This window comes from Neomonachus schauinslandi, chromosome 8, assembly GCF_002201575.2.
Source record: "Neomonachus schauinslandi chromosome 8, ASM220157v2, whole genome shotgun sequence".
Taxonomy (NCBI): domain Eukaryota; kingdom Metazoa; phylum Chordata; class Mammalia; order Carnivora; family Phocidae; genus Neomonachus; species Neomonachus schauinslandi.
In genome coordinates this window covers 85,827,028-85,843,807 of record NC_058410.1, presented here as the reverse complement: position 1 = coordinate 85,843,807, position 16,780 = coordinate 85,827,028, and the positions used below count along the sequence as shown (strand labels likewise).

Below are 16,780 nucleotides of genomic sequence, written 5' to 3'. Positions count from 1 at the left end.
ATAACTAGTAAAGAACAACTTTTTAAATATAAAAAAAATCCAGAAAGTAAATATGAAAAAAATTAGTAAATGTGGCCACGTGAACAAATAATTCCTGTATTGTAATTCATGTATGTATTAACTTAGTTTTTAAAAATTGGGTAAGGATATGAACAGAGTTTATACAAAAGAAAGAACAAGATGGCTCTTCAACATAAAAAATTCATCTAAATGTACTTAAGAGAAATACAAACTAAAATGTCTCTGAAATACTAATTTTCACTTACAATATTGGCAGTGGTCTCAATTCTTTTGGGATATATACCCAGAAGTGGGATACCTGGATCATATGGTGGTTATATTTTTTTTTCTAGTAACCTCCATACTGGATTTTATAGCCACTACACCATTTTACATTCCCACCAACAGTGTACAAGTGTTCCAGTTTTTCCACATCCTTGCCAACACTTACCTTTTTCTTTTAAAGTAGCCATCCTAACAGGTGTGAAGTGATCTTTCACTGTGGTTTTAACTTGCATTTTCCTGATGATTACTGATGTTGAACATCTTTTCATTTGCCTATGACAAAATAGCTAAGATACAGAAACAACCTAAATGTCAATTGACAGAAAAATGAACAAAAATGTGGTGTATATACACAGTGAAATGTTATTCAGCCTCTTGGTTTTGCCTCAGGTCATGATCTATCAGGCTCCCCACTCAGTGAGGAGTCTGCTTTCCCTCTCCTTTTTCCTTTGCCCCTACACCCTTCTTGCTCTCTCTCTCTGAAGTAAATGAATAAATCTTAAGGAAAAAAAAAAAAAGATATCCTGCCCTATGCAACAACATGAAAGAATCTGACGGATATTAGCTAAGTGAAATCAGCCAGTCACAGAAGGACAACTACTGTATGATTCCACTTAGGCCAGGTATCTAGTATAGTTAGACTCAATGAAACAGAGTAGAATGAATGGTAATTGCCAGGAGCTGGGAGGAGGAGAAATTACAGAGCTGTTGTTCAATGGGTATAAATTTTCAGATATACAAGATTAATAAGTTCTAGAGATCTACTGTACAACATTGTGCCTATATTTAAGAATACTGTATTGCGCACTTAAAAATTTGTTAAGAAAGTAGGCCTCATTTAAAAAATTCTTACCACCAATAAAAAAAGATTGGCAAAGGTCAAAAAGTTTGATAGTGTAGTGTGTGGGCAAAAATGTAGAGAAACATACATTCTGAGGAAATTATATGTGTATATAGTCTCTTTGGAGGACAATTTGATATTTATCAAAATTTCAAATTTTAGCTACAGTGGCTCTCACTCATTTATGAAATTAATGCATGTGCAAGGCTATTTATTTCAGCACTGTTTGAAATAGTAAAATAATAGAAACAATCTAGATGTCCAACCACGAGTGAGTGGTTAATAGAGTTATAGTATTACTTTTATTTTAAAAATATAAAATTTTCACAATTTTCTGACTATGTAAATATTGGTATTTGTAGAGCCATGTGATATACTTTTATTGAATAGTTTTGTTGTTGTTGTTTTGTTTTATTCTCTGGTGTTTCTAATTATCTGTTTGCCCTGCAATTATCCTCCATATTTTTCAAATTCTCTCACTCAGTCTTTATTTTGGGGGAGTCCTATTCAGACCTTTTACTCCATTCTTGGCTACTAGCTTTCCAGGCAAATTATAAAATTCTCATTCTGTGACTCCTTTTATTTTTTTTTATTGGTTGATTCCAACTCTTCTTCTTTTCCTTGTCATCTCCTTTCTTGGTTTCACTCTTTCATTTATGTAAATACACTTCAAGCAAATTATTAGGAGAATGTAAAAGGGAGGTAAATTTTCTAAGATTTTACATGTCTAAATCTGTTTTTATTCTACTTGCACACTTGGTTGCTAGTTTGTCATGGTACTGAATTCTAGGTTAGAAATTATTTCCATCAGAATTATAAAGGTTTTGCTCATTGTCTGATGAGAAATAGAATGCTTTATGAATTCTTTCTCTTCCTGGTTTCCTAGCAAGAGGGAAAGCAAAAATACTGGTGTCTAATTCACCATTCTTCTCCTGAAACTCTTCATTCAAGGAAACAGAAGGGAAGGAAATGTTTTCAATTCCCTTTCTGGTTGGATAGAAACAGCCTCTATGGGCTCCTTCCTCTGTGGGGTTCATGTTCAACTTTGTGATCTATGAGATTATCTCTTGATTTGTAGTGATGAGGTACTTGATATTTAGAAATACTTTTCTATTAATGGAGCCCAGCTTCCAGAGTACTGTCTTATGTGAACTCTTAGATGTCAAAAGTTGAACATTGACTCTTTCACTGTCTTTACACTTATGCTATTATGATATTAATCCTCCTGAGGGAAATGGATGCTCCTGGAAGAAAGGAGGAAGGCCAGTGAAAAGTTAAAAAAGAGAAAAGTCTTCAGGGCCCTGGTGGCTCAGTCCATTAAGAGTTGGACTCTTGATTTTGGCTCAGGTCATGATCTTATGGTTGTGAGATCGAGCCCCATGTAAGGCTCCACACTATGTGCGGTGTCTGCTTGAGATTTTCTCCATCTCCCTCTGCTCCTCCCCCCGCTTGTGCGTGCGCACTCTCTCCCAATAAATAAATAAATATAAAATCTTAAAAGAGAAAAGTCTTCAATATATGTTTTTAATATATTTTTAAAATTTCTTTATTACAGTATGAAGCATTTTCCCCTATTAAAATTTTGGTTTTTACCACCTTACTCAATGAATTGCCACTTGCTTAGTCTGATATTGTATCAACCATCTTCACAGTTATCTGTATAATTCATAGGTCTTTCATGTGGTGTGTGAATATCTCTGTACTGATTTATGTTTTAACCCCAAAATTACTAGGTTAAGTTTCCTTCAGTCTTGTCATTTATGTTGCATAGGCCAAATGCAAGTTATTCATGATATTACATTTGGAATTACATTTGTATCATGTTGTCCATTCTCAGAAGTTATCAGAAGACATTTTAAAACCACCTATGTGTAGATTATTCCCTCTTTTTGCTGTGGAACTATGTCTCCATGATGTGGTCAGTGACCTATGGCAAAGCCAGTCAAAAAGTAGACTGTTGTTATGATCAGACTCATCATTAAAACTGAATCAGTCATATTCTCCCTCACATAAATCTTTAAGATGGATGATACAAATGGATTTGATAGACATTGGCCTACCAATTTTTTACTTGTCAACATGGCCTTGAGTTAACTGAAATCAAACCATTTCATTATTGGGTTAAGGCCAAAATAAAGCAAATTTACATAAAGTTTTTCCTAGTCAAAAAAACTAAAAATATGAAATTAACAAAATATGAAAATATTTATAAGTCAATTAAGGTGAATCAAGAATAATTACCAAATATGAAACTACATTATTTTAAATAATATAAGCATTTTTAAATAACTTGATGGTTCTAGTTCTTATTAATTAATGGTTTATATAGATACATTAATCCCTTCAATTCATGTTGTTTTTTCAAAAAGTAAGTACTTAATCTCCATCAGTGTGAGATAAATTTAATGCAACTTACATTTCTTTCTCTAATGAAGGGCAACTCCTCCAAATAGAAGTAGAGCATCTATTTTGCAATTTTACCACATAAGAATTAAAAATAACAGATTATTTTGGTATCAAGTGGGATTTGTAGATGAAGAATATAAATTTTTTAATTGAAATTTTGGTAGCTATGACAATTAATATTCTCACTATAGCAGAGGTACCAAGAGAAGTGTAAAGGAATCAGAATCTAGCAGTCATTCAGCCACTCAGTGCCTACTACATGCAATTCACTCTGCTAGATAATATTCAAAGTGGAAGGGAACTGAGGATATATACAAGTTACAAAGTAGAATATCTCCTAATATGGGCAAAAATTCTTAGTAAAGGAAAGTTTGTGGGGAGTACAGATGTCCTATAGCATTCCAGTTTCACAGATTATATGTTCTATTATTTAATTTATATTTCTAGTGTTAATGGCTGAATCAATAGTGACTGAAAACATTTCAGAATCTATGTATGAAAATAGATGTGATTTCTGAGTTCAGAAAACAGAAAAAGATTATTACTAAAATTTATCTTTATAACCATATGGAACAATCATAATTCATTATGCCTCATGTCCAAAATGCTGGCAGGATTTTCAAATGAAACTGTTAAATTTTGAAAGCACTACAGATGACCTCTATTTTTTAAATTGTTGAAGATAGGATAAAATTGTCCATCCAATTATGGAACCTGTTTACTGTAACTTATAATGATTGAAACATTCCTGTCTACACAAATATTTCATAAATTTTCTTTCTAGCGATGGCTCTTCTTATTCTTCTTTTGTCAGTGTTACTGGAAAGGTTTGTCAGGGTTTCTTTTCTTTTTCTTTTTTTTTTTTTTTAGTATATGAAAGAGATTCTATTGTTTTTTTATTCCAAAGACATCTATTTCCTAGTGTGCACTGACAAATGCTTATGATAAAATATTAGGCTTTTTATATATAACATAGAATTCCTTTTCTGAATACTTTAACACCCTAAGGGAAATTCTTTCCTGTGTCATGATAATTCCATGAAATGACATAACACCCATCACTCCTTTAATTTATTAACATAAACATTCTTGAATTCCACTTCTCAGAACCACTTCCCATGACTGGACTATATGTCTGTTACATTTTTCCTGATCCACGCTTTTTTTGGTTCTGATATCTTCAACTTACCACATTTGTTCCCATTGTTCTCATATTAAAGGCATGAAATTTTCTATAAAAACAGATAAACTCTGTTTTCCATTTTAATTTTGTACATTCTATTTGAAAGACAGAAAATTCCCTAGTGGCATTTTAAGAATCTATGCAGATTCTGCCTAATCTTATGTTTCAAATCTATGAAGCATATTCTAAAGCAGTAATCATAACAGTTAAAATACACATACTTGCATAACATTTTTGTTGAAGTAGGTTTTAGGTATCATATATTCTGCAACATCCCTAGGAAGGGAGTGCAAATAATACTTCAAAATGAAACTTCCCTTTTTTACTTCAGCTTCTTTCTTTGATTAAGAAGTTATGAATATATCTTGCCTCTTTTCACAAATGAAAATGTGTTTAAATGCAATTAATCTACCCTATTAACTCTACTAAACATCTGCTGTATTTGTTAAACACTTCAAAATTCTGTTCTGAATCGGTTAATTCTAAGGAATTTCTCAGTTAAATATTTACATGGGCTTCCATAATGACAAGCTGTAGCCTGTCTTAAGTAATCAGGAGATTGTCCAGAGAGAGCTATGTATAGTGTAACACACTGTAATAGCTGTCCACTGGAACTTAAAGTGGTTTAGTTTCCTTGGACTATTTTTTACATAGTTTTATCCTAGCCAAAAGAAGTAACAGCCCTATGAATTCCTTTCCCTGTCAACATTTTTAATGTCCAGAATTCCACTTAAAAAAAAAAAAGAATGAATGCCTGTATAGACATATGCAGATGTTTACATCATGAATCTCCAAAATACATTCTTACACTTCTCTTTGAGAAAAGCAATAAATCTTCATGTTTGTGAAATTTTAGGAAAAAATCCAGATTACAGTTATTTTCATAGCAGACTAAATACATGAAAAAAGTAGAAAAAATAAATCGGCATTACTCTTCTGCAAAGGAAATCTAAGAAGAAAATAATGCACAGATTATACACAAGATGCAATTCTCTAACTTGAAAAATGGTATACATCTATAAAATATCAAATAATGGTCAAAAATTTAAATAAGTTTCATAATAGAGATGATATCATAAGTGGTAAACAATTCTTAAATGAACTGTAAGGCAGTTTTACTCTTAGATATGACACAATTGAAATTACAAGACAGAAAATTCTCCAATGTGGTATTTAAGTTCAAGTTTTGAAAACGCGTATGATTAGAGATTGACCAGAAATCTGTTTCCTACGACCACCACCACCCATTATTATTCCATCCCAGTGTTTCCTTCCTTCTGATCCAATTTACTAAGTATCTATTGAGTCTCTTCTATTAAGTATGGTAGAGCATAGAAAAAAAATGATCTGTCCTCTAGGACTCCGAGTCAACTAAGAGGATAAGTAAAGTACATACATAATGGCATTAAGGCCAGAGTAAGAAAGAATTGTGGGAAGGGTCTGACACAAATGCTGAGCTCTACCCAAGTTTAGGTAGGCTGGAGCATAGGTATATGTATAATTTTCAATAGTAAGTGATCAGCAAACACTATTTTACTTTACTAGATGGAAGGAGTAGTAAACTGGATAATTGTAAATAATGAATTATCCCCAAATTTTGATTTCTTATTTTGGGAAAAAATATTTTTCTGTAGTTGCTTGGCCTATGTTTTACTAATGACAGTGTTGATTTTATTTTTCTTTGTAAATGTCAACTAATATTCAATAAAGACAGCTCAAAAATATTCTGAACGTTAATGCAATGTGTCTAGGATTAAAAATTGGTCATGGATAAATCAAATAGGGAATAATCCATTTGAGATTAAAAACAATTCCCTAACTTTTCCTTAAAAATCTCCCTGGGTTCTAGACTTAGCAAATATAAGGTGGGGGTGGGGCATGGGATTCAGAATCATGTACATTGAGGGGGCATATTAGTGGGTTTTATGTGTGTGAGTGTACCATTTGGACTTCGGACACAAAAGGTTCTCATAAATATTTTTGAATCCATTGAATCCACTTCAAATCAAGTTTAATATTTTTGCATTTTTGTCAGCTTCTGTCTATAATTTCTCCAACTAAAGGAGTGCAATTTTGATTATATGTGGCTCAGAATTAATTGTACTCCCTCCATGAATATTTGGTGTGTGTATGTTTTAGTAGCTCATGTTTAAAAACACTGAAAAAGCTGTCAACATTTGGACGGATATCAAAAATGTTATATATAAGTTTGACTATTCATGAAATGATAATAGTTTCCTAAGGGTAAAAGGAAGGAGTTTAATCTAGAGCCAAGATTGTGTCAGTCTTTTAAAAAATGACACAACTCCCTGTAATTATATTATAATTAATACTTGGTATATTTAGATTTTAAAAGTTGTTTTTCTTATGCACATTATAAATGTACCATCCTAAAGTTGGCCTAATTAGCCAACTTTCCTTGGTTATATCTCATTTGGTAGGTGTTTTTTGTAAAAAAAATCAAACAGAACTGGTCACTTTTTTCATTCCTTGTTTTTTATTCCTGCCTAAATCAATAAAACATAGGCTTTATGTGCCCCTATAACATTAAATTTTTCAGAGAACAGGGCACCTGTGTGGCTCGGTTGGTTTAGCATCTGCTTTTGGCTCAGGTCATGATCCCAGGGTCCTGGGATTGAGTCCCGCTTGGGCTTCCTGCTCAGCGGGGAGTCTGCTTCTCCCTCTGCCCCTCCCCCTTGCCACCCCCACCCCCGCTAGTGCACATGAGCACGTGCGCTCTCTCTCTCTCTCTCTCTCTCTCTGACAAATAAATAAAATCTTTAAAAATAAATAAAGGGAAAAATGAAGGGGAGAAAATCGGAGGGGGAGACGAACCATGAAAGACTATGCACTCTGAGAAACAACTGAGGGTTCTGGTGGGGTGATGTGTTAGCCTGGTGATGGGTATTAAAGATGGCACGTATTGAATGGAGCAATGGGTGTTATATGCAAACAATAAATCATGGAACACTACATCAAAAACTAATGATGTAATGTATGGTGATTAACATAACATAATAAAATAAAATTTAAAAATAAATACATAATAAATTGTTCCAAGAATAGATAAAAGAAATGACAATAATACATACATATATTTTACTAGGGTTTTGTAGGGAAGGAATCAGAAAGACTTGAGGAAATACTGAGGATTTGTGATACATGCAGAATTTTTTGTATTAATGCTTTTTGAAAATGAGTTACAGTAATTTTTATTAAATACTGACTTTGATCATATGAAAGTTATCTGAATGAAAATTTATAACTTTTTTCTATTCAAAATAAAATTAGATGGTGAAATTATGTACATTATCACATTTATTGAAACAGTTTCTTCTATAAAAAAACAAAAAATGAATATATACATAATAAATAATTATAGGTCATCACAAACACATCTGATGTTTTAGTTTAAAGGTAACCACAACTTTTAAAGAAAAAGTTCAGAATGTACAAATGTTTCCTAAGTTTTTTAAAATTAGGTAACAAAGGAATGTTTCTTCTGGAATGGAAGTAAATTCAGATTTGTTTGAATTTTTATTACTATTTTTCTCATTTATTCCAAACCAGTTAAGCATTTAATATACGATAGGTTAATCACAAATATTTGTAAGACTCTTTGAAAATTATTGGCTTTATCCAAAAACTTACTAAAGTGAATTGATTTTCCAGTATGAATTTTTTCACTCAGATGTTAATAGGCCCATTGTGTGAATAAGACAGTTTCTAATGATTCAGCTTGATGAATCATTACCTGTACAATCATTTAAATGAACTTATGACAAATACTTTAAAGGTCAACTACAAGGCATTTTAAGACTGATGAACCAAGACATTCATCCCTTCCTGTGGAAAGTCAGGGAAGGTCAGGCTGGGTTTTTTTCTTTTTTTTTTCTTTTATTTAAATTCAAGTTAGTTAACATATAGTGTATTATTAGTTTCAGGGGTAGAATTAGTGATTCATCAGTTGCGTATAACACCCAGTGCTCATTACCTCATGTGCCCTCCTTAATGCCCATCACCCAGTTACTCCACCTACCTCTCCTCCAGCAACCTTCACTTTGTTCTTTATAGTTAAGACTCAAGACTGTCTTACAGTTTGCCTCCCTCTCTGTTTTTATCTTATTTTATTTTCCCTTCCCTTCCCCTATGTTTATTTGGGTTTTTTTTCCTTAGATTCCACATATGAGTGAAATCATATGGTATTTGTCTTTTTCAGACTGATTTCACTTAGCATAATACACTCTATTTCCATCCACGTTGTTACAAATGGCAAGATTTCATTCTTTTTGATGGCTGAGTAATATTCCATTGTGTATATATGTGTGTGTGTGTGTGTGTGTGTGTGTGTGTGTGTGTTATATACACCACATCTTTATCCATTCATTAGTCGATGGACAACTGGGCTCTTTCCATATTTTGGCCATTGTGGACATTGCTGCTATAAACATTGGGGTGTAGATATTCTCTGGATAAATACCTAGTAGTGCAATTGCTGGATCATAGGGAGCTCTGTTTTTAACTTTTTGAGGAACCTCCCTGCTGTTTTCCAGAGTGGCTGCACTAGTTTGCATTCCCACCAATAGTGTAAGACAGTTCCCCTTTCTCCACCACCTCACCATCATCTGTTGTTTCCTGAGTTGTTAATTTTAGCCATTCTGACTGGTATGAGGTGGTATCTCACTGTGGTTTGGATTTGTATGTCCCTGATGATGAGTGATCTTTTAGCATTTTCTCTTGTGTCTGTTAGCCATTTGTATGTCTTCTTTGGAGAAATGTCCATTCATGTCTTCTGCCCATTTCTTGACTGGATTTTTTGTTTTTTGAGTATTGAGTTTGATAAGTTCTTTATAGATTTTGGATACTAGCCTTTTTTTTTTTTAAAGATTTTATTTATTTATTTGAGAGAGAGAGCACAAGCAGGGGGAGTGGCAGGCAGAGGCAGAGGGAGAAGCAGGCTCTCCGCAGAGCAGGGGGAGCCCGATGTGGGACTCGATCCCAGGACCCCGGGATCATGACCTGAGCCAAAGGCAGCCACTTAATCGACTGAGGCAGCCGCTAAACCAACTGAGCCACCCAGGTGCCCCTGGATACTAGCCTTTTATCTGATATGTCATTTGCAAATACCTTCTCCCATTCTGTAGGTTGCTTTTTAGTTTTATTGATTGTTTCCTTTGTTGTGCAGAAGCTTTTTATCTTGATCAAGTCCCAGTAGTTCATTTTTGCTTTTGTTTCCCTTGTCTTTGAAGACATGTCTAATAGGAAGCTGCTGCAGCCAAGGTCAAAGAGGTTGCTGCCTGTGTTCTCCTATAGGATTTTGATGGATTTTTGTCTCACATTGAGATCTTTCATCCATTTTGAATTTATTTTTGTGTCTGGTATAAGAAAGTGGTCCGGTTTCATTCTTCTGCATTTGGCTGTCCAATTTTCCCAACACCATTTGTTGAAGAGACTGTCTTTTTCCATTGGACATTCTTCCTTGCTTTGTCAAAGATTAGTTGACCATAGAGTTGAGGGTCCATTTCCGGGTTCTCTGTTCTGTTCCATTGACCTATGTGTCTGTTTTTGTGCTAGTACCATACTGTCTTGATGATGACAGCTTTGTAATACAGCTTGAAGTCGAGAATTGTGATCAGGCTGGGTTTTCTTAAGATCAGTTTGGCATGATGTGGAGAATGGAGGGGTTAGTGTCTGGTTCAAGTAGGAAGCCGATGAGCAAGCAAGAAGTGATGATGGGAGCTATAGGAATGAAAAGAAATAGATGGTTCCAAATATACTTTGGAGATGCACCAACCAAACTTGGTAACTGGATGTGAAAGAGAGATTTGAGAAAGGAAAGTACGGAGGATAAGTCCTAGATTTCTGGTATGAGCACTAACAGGATGTGTGAATTTACTGAGAATGCTGGAAGAGAATCCAGTCTGGGGGAGGAGGGTCCTAAGTTCAGTGTTTGATGTGCTAAGTTTCAGATGCCCTAGAGGAGGCAGTATCTCAAGCAGGTGGCTGGATACCCACATTGTAAATCTTAGAATCACTGGCCTGGAATATTCAAAGTCCACAGTACATTAGATCATGGCAAGAGAATGCGGATTGAGAAGAAAATGAGCCTAAACTCCCATGTTTAAAATGTTGAATAGGGAAGGAGGAAGTATCAGGAGAACTAAGAAGAAACTTTCAGAGAGGCAATAACTGCTGACAATTTTTTTAAAAAATATACCATCATTTTGAGTAAGAATTCCTATGTAAAAGTAACGGTGACAATCAGGAGACTTGACTTACAGATTAACAGCACCTGGAATTTCCTGGGCCTTTTGTCAGAGTCTGAAAAAAATGCTTATTTTTTCTGCCCCTTGATAATGTTGTTGTGAAAGTATTAAATAATGTCTGTGATATTAAAAATTAAATGTTATGAAAAGACATATATTGAAGCCAACATCATAATCATGTGTTTTCTTAGTGGATACTTAGAAGAGCTATTCTCAACCAAAAATGTGGCTATATTTATAGAGTTTATATATAGAAAGAACCTTTTTTTTCCTGCTTGCAAATATTGTTCCTACTTATTTATGGTAGTTTGGTGAAACATAGTTCTGACCATATGGGAGTCAGAAAGGAAGTCTGGAGTCTGGAAGTGAACAGTGGCCTCACACCTGGTTTGGAATCACTTTTTTTTTCTTTTCTGGAGTTAACTCCAAAGACAAACCAGTCACAGGACAATTTACCGTTATTATTATATTAGAGTCTAACTTTGGAAGAGCTTAAATCACTTTACAAGTTTGGTTTAATCAATAAAGTAGGTATTACTTTTCACAACATTCTTTGTGAGGCAGGTGTACTTGAAACAGTCTATTAACATGTGTTCTTTTCCACCTCCCACAGAGTTCCCTGGGGATACAGGGCCCACAGGGTCCACCTGGAAAAGAAGGTCAGAGGGTAAGTAAACTTGGGACAACTGGCAGGCATTACTATCTCAAGGCTTACTTATTTCTGAACATTAATAAAAATAAACCCAAAATACAGCAAGCAGATGGGCATAAGGAGAGTATTAACTATCCAAAGGCTGAAATTTGAGATCTGAGATTTTGACAGAGCTTTTACAATCCAGAAAGTTCTATATACTTTCAAGATTGGCAGCACAAATGTAGAAATACAGTTTAGGTGAAACGAATTAACTGTAATTTGATCTAGGGAACATTGCTCATATTTTGAGGTTTTGAGTTAAGTTGATGAGTATCTTTGTGGAGTTCCCGCCTGTTCATGAATTCTGTAAAGACTGTGAATATTAACTGCAGTCTTTAGTTGAATTAAATTATTGACTTTAGTGATGCTTTATAATTCTTCTTTCATTACAGTTTGCTGCCTTTGAGATAAAATATGTAGTAAGTGAATAAATTGTAGTTGCAATAGTTAGTCTTAGCTTCCCCCAGTGAAGGGAACCCCTGCAGTGATAATGGGTAAGCTTCACTTCAACATTTTCAGCAGTGGGTCACCTCATTCTTATGGCTTATTGTTATTGCTATTTTCAAATCATTTTAATGTCTTGAAACATTTTATGTGCTTGCTCATATGATTATTGTTATTAACTTTTGTTACCTTATAGATGAGGATTATATGACTCAGAGTTTAGGTGATTTGCCTAAAGTCAAAGAGCTAATAAAAAGTAGATCCAGGTGCTCGCTTTGGCAGCACATATACTAAAAAAAGTAGAGCCAGAACTTGAATATGGGGCTTCTGATTCTAAATCTCACGTTCTCTTTTACTGTCCTAGGGTATTAACCCCAAATCTCTTTTTTAGTCATTTTTGTTTATTATTCCCAGTTTTGTCCTCTGGCAAATAAGTCTTTTGCCTCAAGTATATCAGAATCTTTCAAGTATTTGGGAGCCAGTGGTATATTTTACCAAGGTTTACCTTTTATCAGGTTAATAAAATCCCATGTCTCTTAACTCTCTCTTATATGGGTTTCTGACTCCCAACATGCTGATCTCAGAAAATATTCATGGACTTTGTGGCAGTATCAGGAATGGGACTGAACATGTGTGGTATTACTTAGGGCAGAGCAAAATGTGGCGAGTATGCCCTTGTACTATAGATAATATACTTCTATTGGAGCTTAAGATTGAGCTGATGCGCTTCTGTGTATTTTTTTAAACTAACTCCTTCTACTAGAGCAGCTTTGTTTCTTTGTTTTTATTTATTTATTTTTTAGTAGTACAATTAAGATTTGATTTGGACAAAAATCAAAATTAAAAATTAAAAATTCTATGTTTACTTTTTACTACAAATGGCTAGTTTAGTGAACACAAAAGGGCTTAATAACTTTTGATGGTTAAGAAAATAAAAGGAAAAGTTTTGTGAATAATGGCTAAGATTTATGAGCCACCTATAATGTGCTAAATGCTTCACATTATTATTTCATTTATTTATTTCTCACAATAGCTCTTTGAGATATGTAATACTGTCATTCTCATAGAGAAACTGAGGTTTTTAAGCAACTTGGAAAGGACACATTGCAAATAAGTGGAACTATGCTGAAATTTTAAAATTATTTATAAAGCAGTCCTATCTGAGTTCTGCTCCCAATACCTATATATGCAACTGTAGTTTCCCATTTGGCTCTCCAGACCCTCTCTATTCAGGAGTTTGTTAATCCACTTGATCAAAGTTTAAGTAGCATCAGGGAGAAAAATAGAAAATTACTTACCTAGATTTTGAGTCTGCCTTAAGCAATTAACTCATTGGGGGCAGAAGACCAGATGAAATAACCTTGTGAAGTTAATTTCCAGGCTTCTTCTTCTGTTTTCTCCCAGTGATAGCCAAGATGTCTAATTGCATCTAGGACCATATTTCTGAGTTTATGTCTACTTTCTGCATCCAGAGGACATTTTCCTTCTAATAACTTTCCTTTCCTGCAAACTGAGTGATAAATTATACCTCCTAGTTAATATCCAGAATATATAAGGAACTCCTGCAACTCAATAGCAAACCCCCAGGTACCCAGTTTAAAAATGGGCAAAAAACCTGAGTAGACATTTCTCAAAAGAAGACATACAAATGGCCAACAGGTACATAAAAAGGTGCTAAACATCACTAATCATCAGGGAATGCAAATCAAAACCATAATGAGATGTCACCTCATACCTGTTAGAATCACTGTTATCAGAAAGATAAGAGGTAACAAGTATTGGTGAGGACACGAGGAAAAGGGAACCCTGGTGCACTCTTGGTGGGAATGTAAATTGGTGCAGCCACTATGGAAAAGAGTATGGAGGTTTCTCCAAAAACTAAAAATAGAACTACCTTATGACCCAGCAATTTCACTTCACATTCAAAAGGAAATGAAATGAGCATTTCAAGGAAATATCTGCACTCTCATGATATGCAAACAACTTAAATGTGTATTGACAGATGAATGAATAAACAAAATGTGATTCACAAACACACACAAATGCACACAATGAAGTATTATTCAGTCTTAAAAAAGAAGGAAATCCTGCCATTTATGAGGACGTGGATGAACATGGAGGACATTATGCTCAGTGAAATAAGCCAGACACAGAAAGACAAATCCTGCATGTTCTCATTTATATGTCTAAATCCAAAAATATCAAATTCACAGAAACAGAGTAGAACGGTGGTTACCAGGGGCTGGGCTGAGGAGGATGGGGGAGATGTTGGTCAAAGTGTACAAGTTTTAGTTATACAAGATAAGTAAGTTCTGGAGATGTAATGTACAACAATGAGACTATAATTAATATTGTGTACTTGAAATTTGCTAAAACGGTAAATCTTAAGTGTTTTCACCATAAAAAAAGAAAAAGGTAATTATGTATGAAGCGATGGATATGTTAATTAGCTTGATCATGGTGAATAGTTCACAATGTATATCAGATCATCAAGTTGTATACCTTAAATATATACAATTTTAGTCAACTGTATTCTCAAAATAGAAAAATATAATAATAAACAGATTTTTAGTTTTAATTCCCAAAAACTTATACTCTGTAGGTGGTTTGAGATGGAAATTATAGAGTTAGGTGGGTGAGGCTAGGTTGAGGGCATTATGTCTGAATTATCCCTCATATGACAGAGTTGTTTGTGTGTGTCTGTGGTAAGAATATTTGACATGAAATCTACCCTCTTGACAAATTTTTAAGTGTACAATGATACCACACTTTTGACTTAAACAACATGTGGTCAATTTGTAATGTTCCCTCTCTTTTATTTATTTTTTTATTTTTTTATTCTTATGTTAATCCCCATCCCTCTCTTTTATTTTAATGAAAACTTCTGCCAAGTCAGATGTTCATCCCTGCTGTTTGTATATACAGTTAGTTGCCTTTTTGAATCACAGAGAAGGAACTGATTCCTGTCATTGTTAAATTTCATCTTCTGGATTTTAGTCCCTAATATCATTCTATTAGTTTTCTTTTCCAGTGAAATGGCTCCCAGCTTTATGTCACCGTAAAATTTGATAAGCCTATCCTCTAAGTCTTCATGCAAATCTTTAATAAATCCCGAACAGAGTAGAACCTGACAATTGCATGTACCAACAAAGGCTGCCATCTTGATTACCACTGATGTTCTTATGGCATGATAATTAAATCATGTACAAATACACTAAACGCTACCTCCTTCCCACCCGCATTTCTTAATTTGGCTTGTAAGATAATTATGAGAGTCCTTGTCAGAGACTAGCTGAAATGAAAAAATATTCAAATGAGGCTTTTTAAAAATAATAATGCTTCAAATTGAAATTGTACCCTCTCAAAGCTTGCATTTCAGAGGAAGGTGGGTTAAAGAATAAATTAAACTTATGTATTCTTCATTATTATGGAGGAACATACTCAAATTATAAAGTTCAACCACTACTTTATGCAAATTTACTCCATTTATAAATATGTATAGTCTCAATAATTTAATATTACTTTTATTTTAGCCTCTATCAAGAGTAACAGTGTCAGAAACTAAAGAATGTAAAAGAATTTTATAGATACTGTTAGGCATGGCTTGTCGTTATTACTACCGGCTTTCACAAGTGCCATTATTTATTGAGGAAAGAAGCTGGAACAGGTATTATTGACATTATCCACATTTACAAATTATTATTTTCAAATACAATCCATGATTTATTCTGCTTTATAAGCTACTTAAAAGGGAAGCAATTAATTTAAGAAATGAGCATTCTTGGGGCGCCTGGGTGGCTCAGTTGGTTAAGCATCTGCCTTCGGCTCAGGTCATGATCCCGGGGTCGTGGAATAGAGCCCCACATCGGGCTCCCTGCTCAATGGGGAGCCTGCCTCTCCCTCTCCCTCTGCCTGCCGCTCCCCCCTGCTCATACTCTCTCTCACTCTCTCTCTGTCAAATAAATCTTAAAAAAAAAAAGGAAATGAGCATTCTTACATATTTACAGTTAGGTCCATCTTAGTGCCACCATTTCTTCTCTGCTCGAGAGTTAGGTAGCACTCAGCTCTTTTAGACATACTAATGTACTTATATGTATATGTGTGCGTATGCATACACACATACTGCAAGCTAAGACCAATAATTTTTCCATTTCACTGAAGCACGCAATAGAAGACAAAAGAAAAGTCTATGAATTTAAAATTATTTTTTATTGACACATTATCAACAAAACTCTTTTATTTTGATTACAGGTGTTTGACCAGGAAGGAATTGACAATCATTAAGTTAATTGAAATGACATATAAAATATGTGGCAAGTCTTATACATACTTTACTTCTGGGCATAAATGTCTTTAATGAAAGCAGAACATTTAATTTAATTTAATTTTTTTTCAGAACATTTAATTTTAAATAAATCATTGACTTCTTCATTTTCCTCAGTGGTTAAAGAGATACTAGCTTCTGCCCTACCAATATCTCACAATTATGGTCAGTTTCAAACATAGGTGTCACAAAAACAAAAACAAAAAAACAAATACAGGTGTCACATGTAAACATACTTTGAACAATATCAAACATTGTAGAAACATGTTAATATTACTATTATTTTTATTAAGCATACAGATTCTGATTGATAAATTCCTTTTCTTTTTCTCTTTGA

The 16,780-nt window shown here is 34.1% G+C and overlaps 1 protein-coding gene across 1 annotated transcript in view; it reads left to right on the top strand.

Annotated features, from left to right (window-relative positions):
- The window catches only part of COL19A1 (collagen type XIX alpha 1 chain), a 313,602-nt gene that overhangs the window by 154,627 nt on the left and 142,195 nt on the right, over window positions 1-16,780 (top strand). The window contains exon 14 of the mRNA XM_021692008.1: window positions 11,595-11,648. Within this exon, the coding sequence (XP_021547683.1) occupies window positions 11,595-11,648 (54 nt within the window). The remainder of the gene's footprint in view (window positions 1-11,594; window positions 11,649-16,780) is intronic.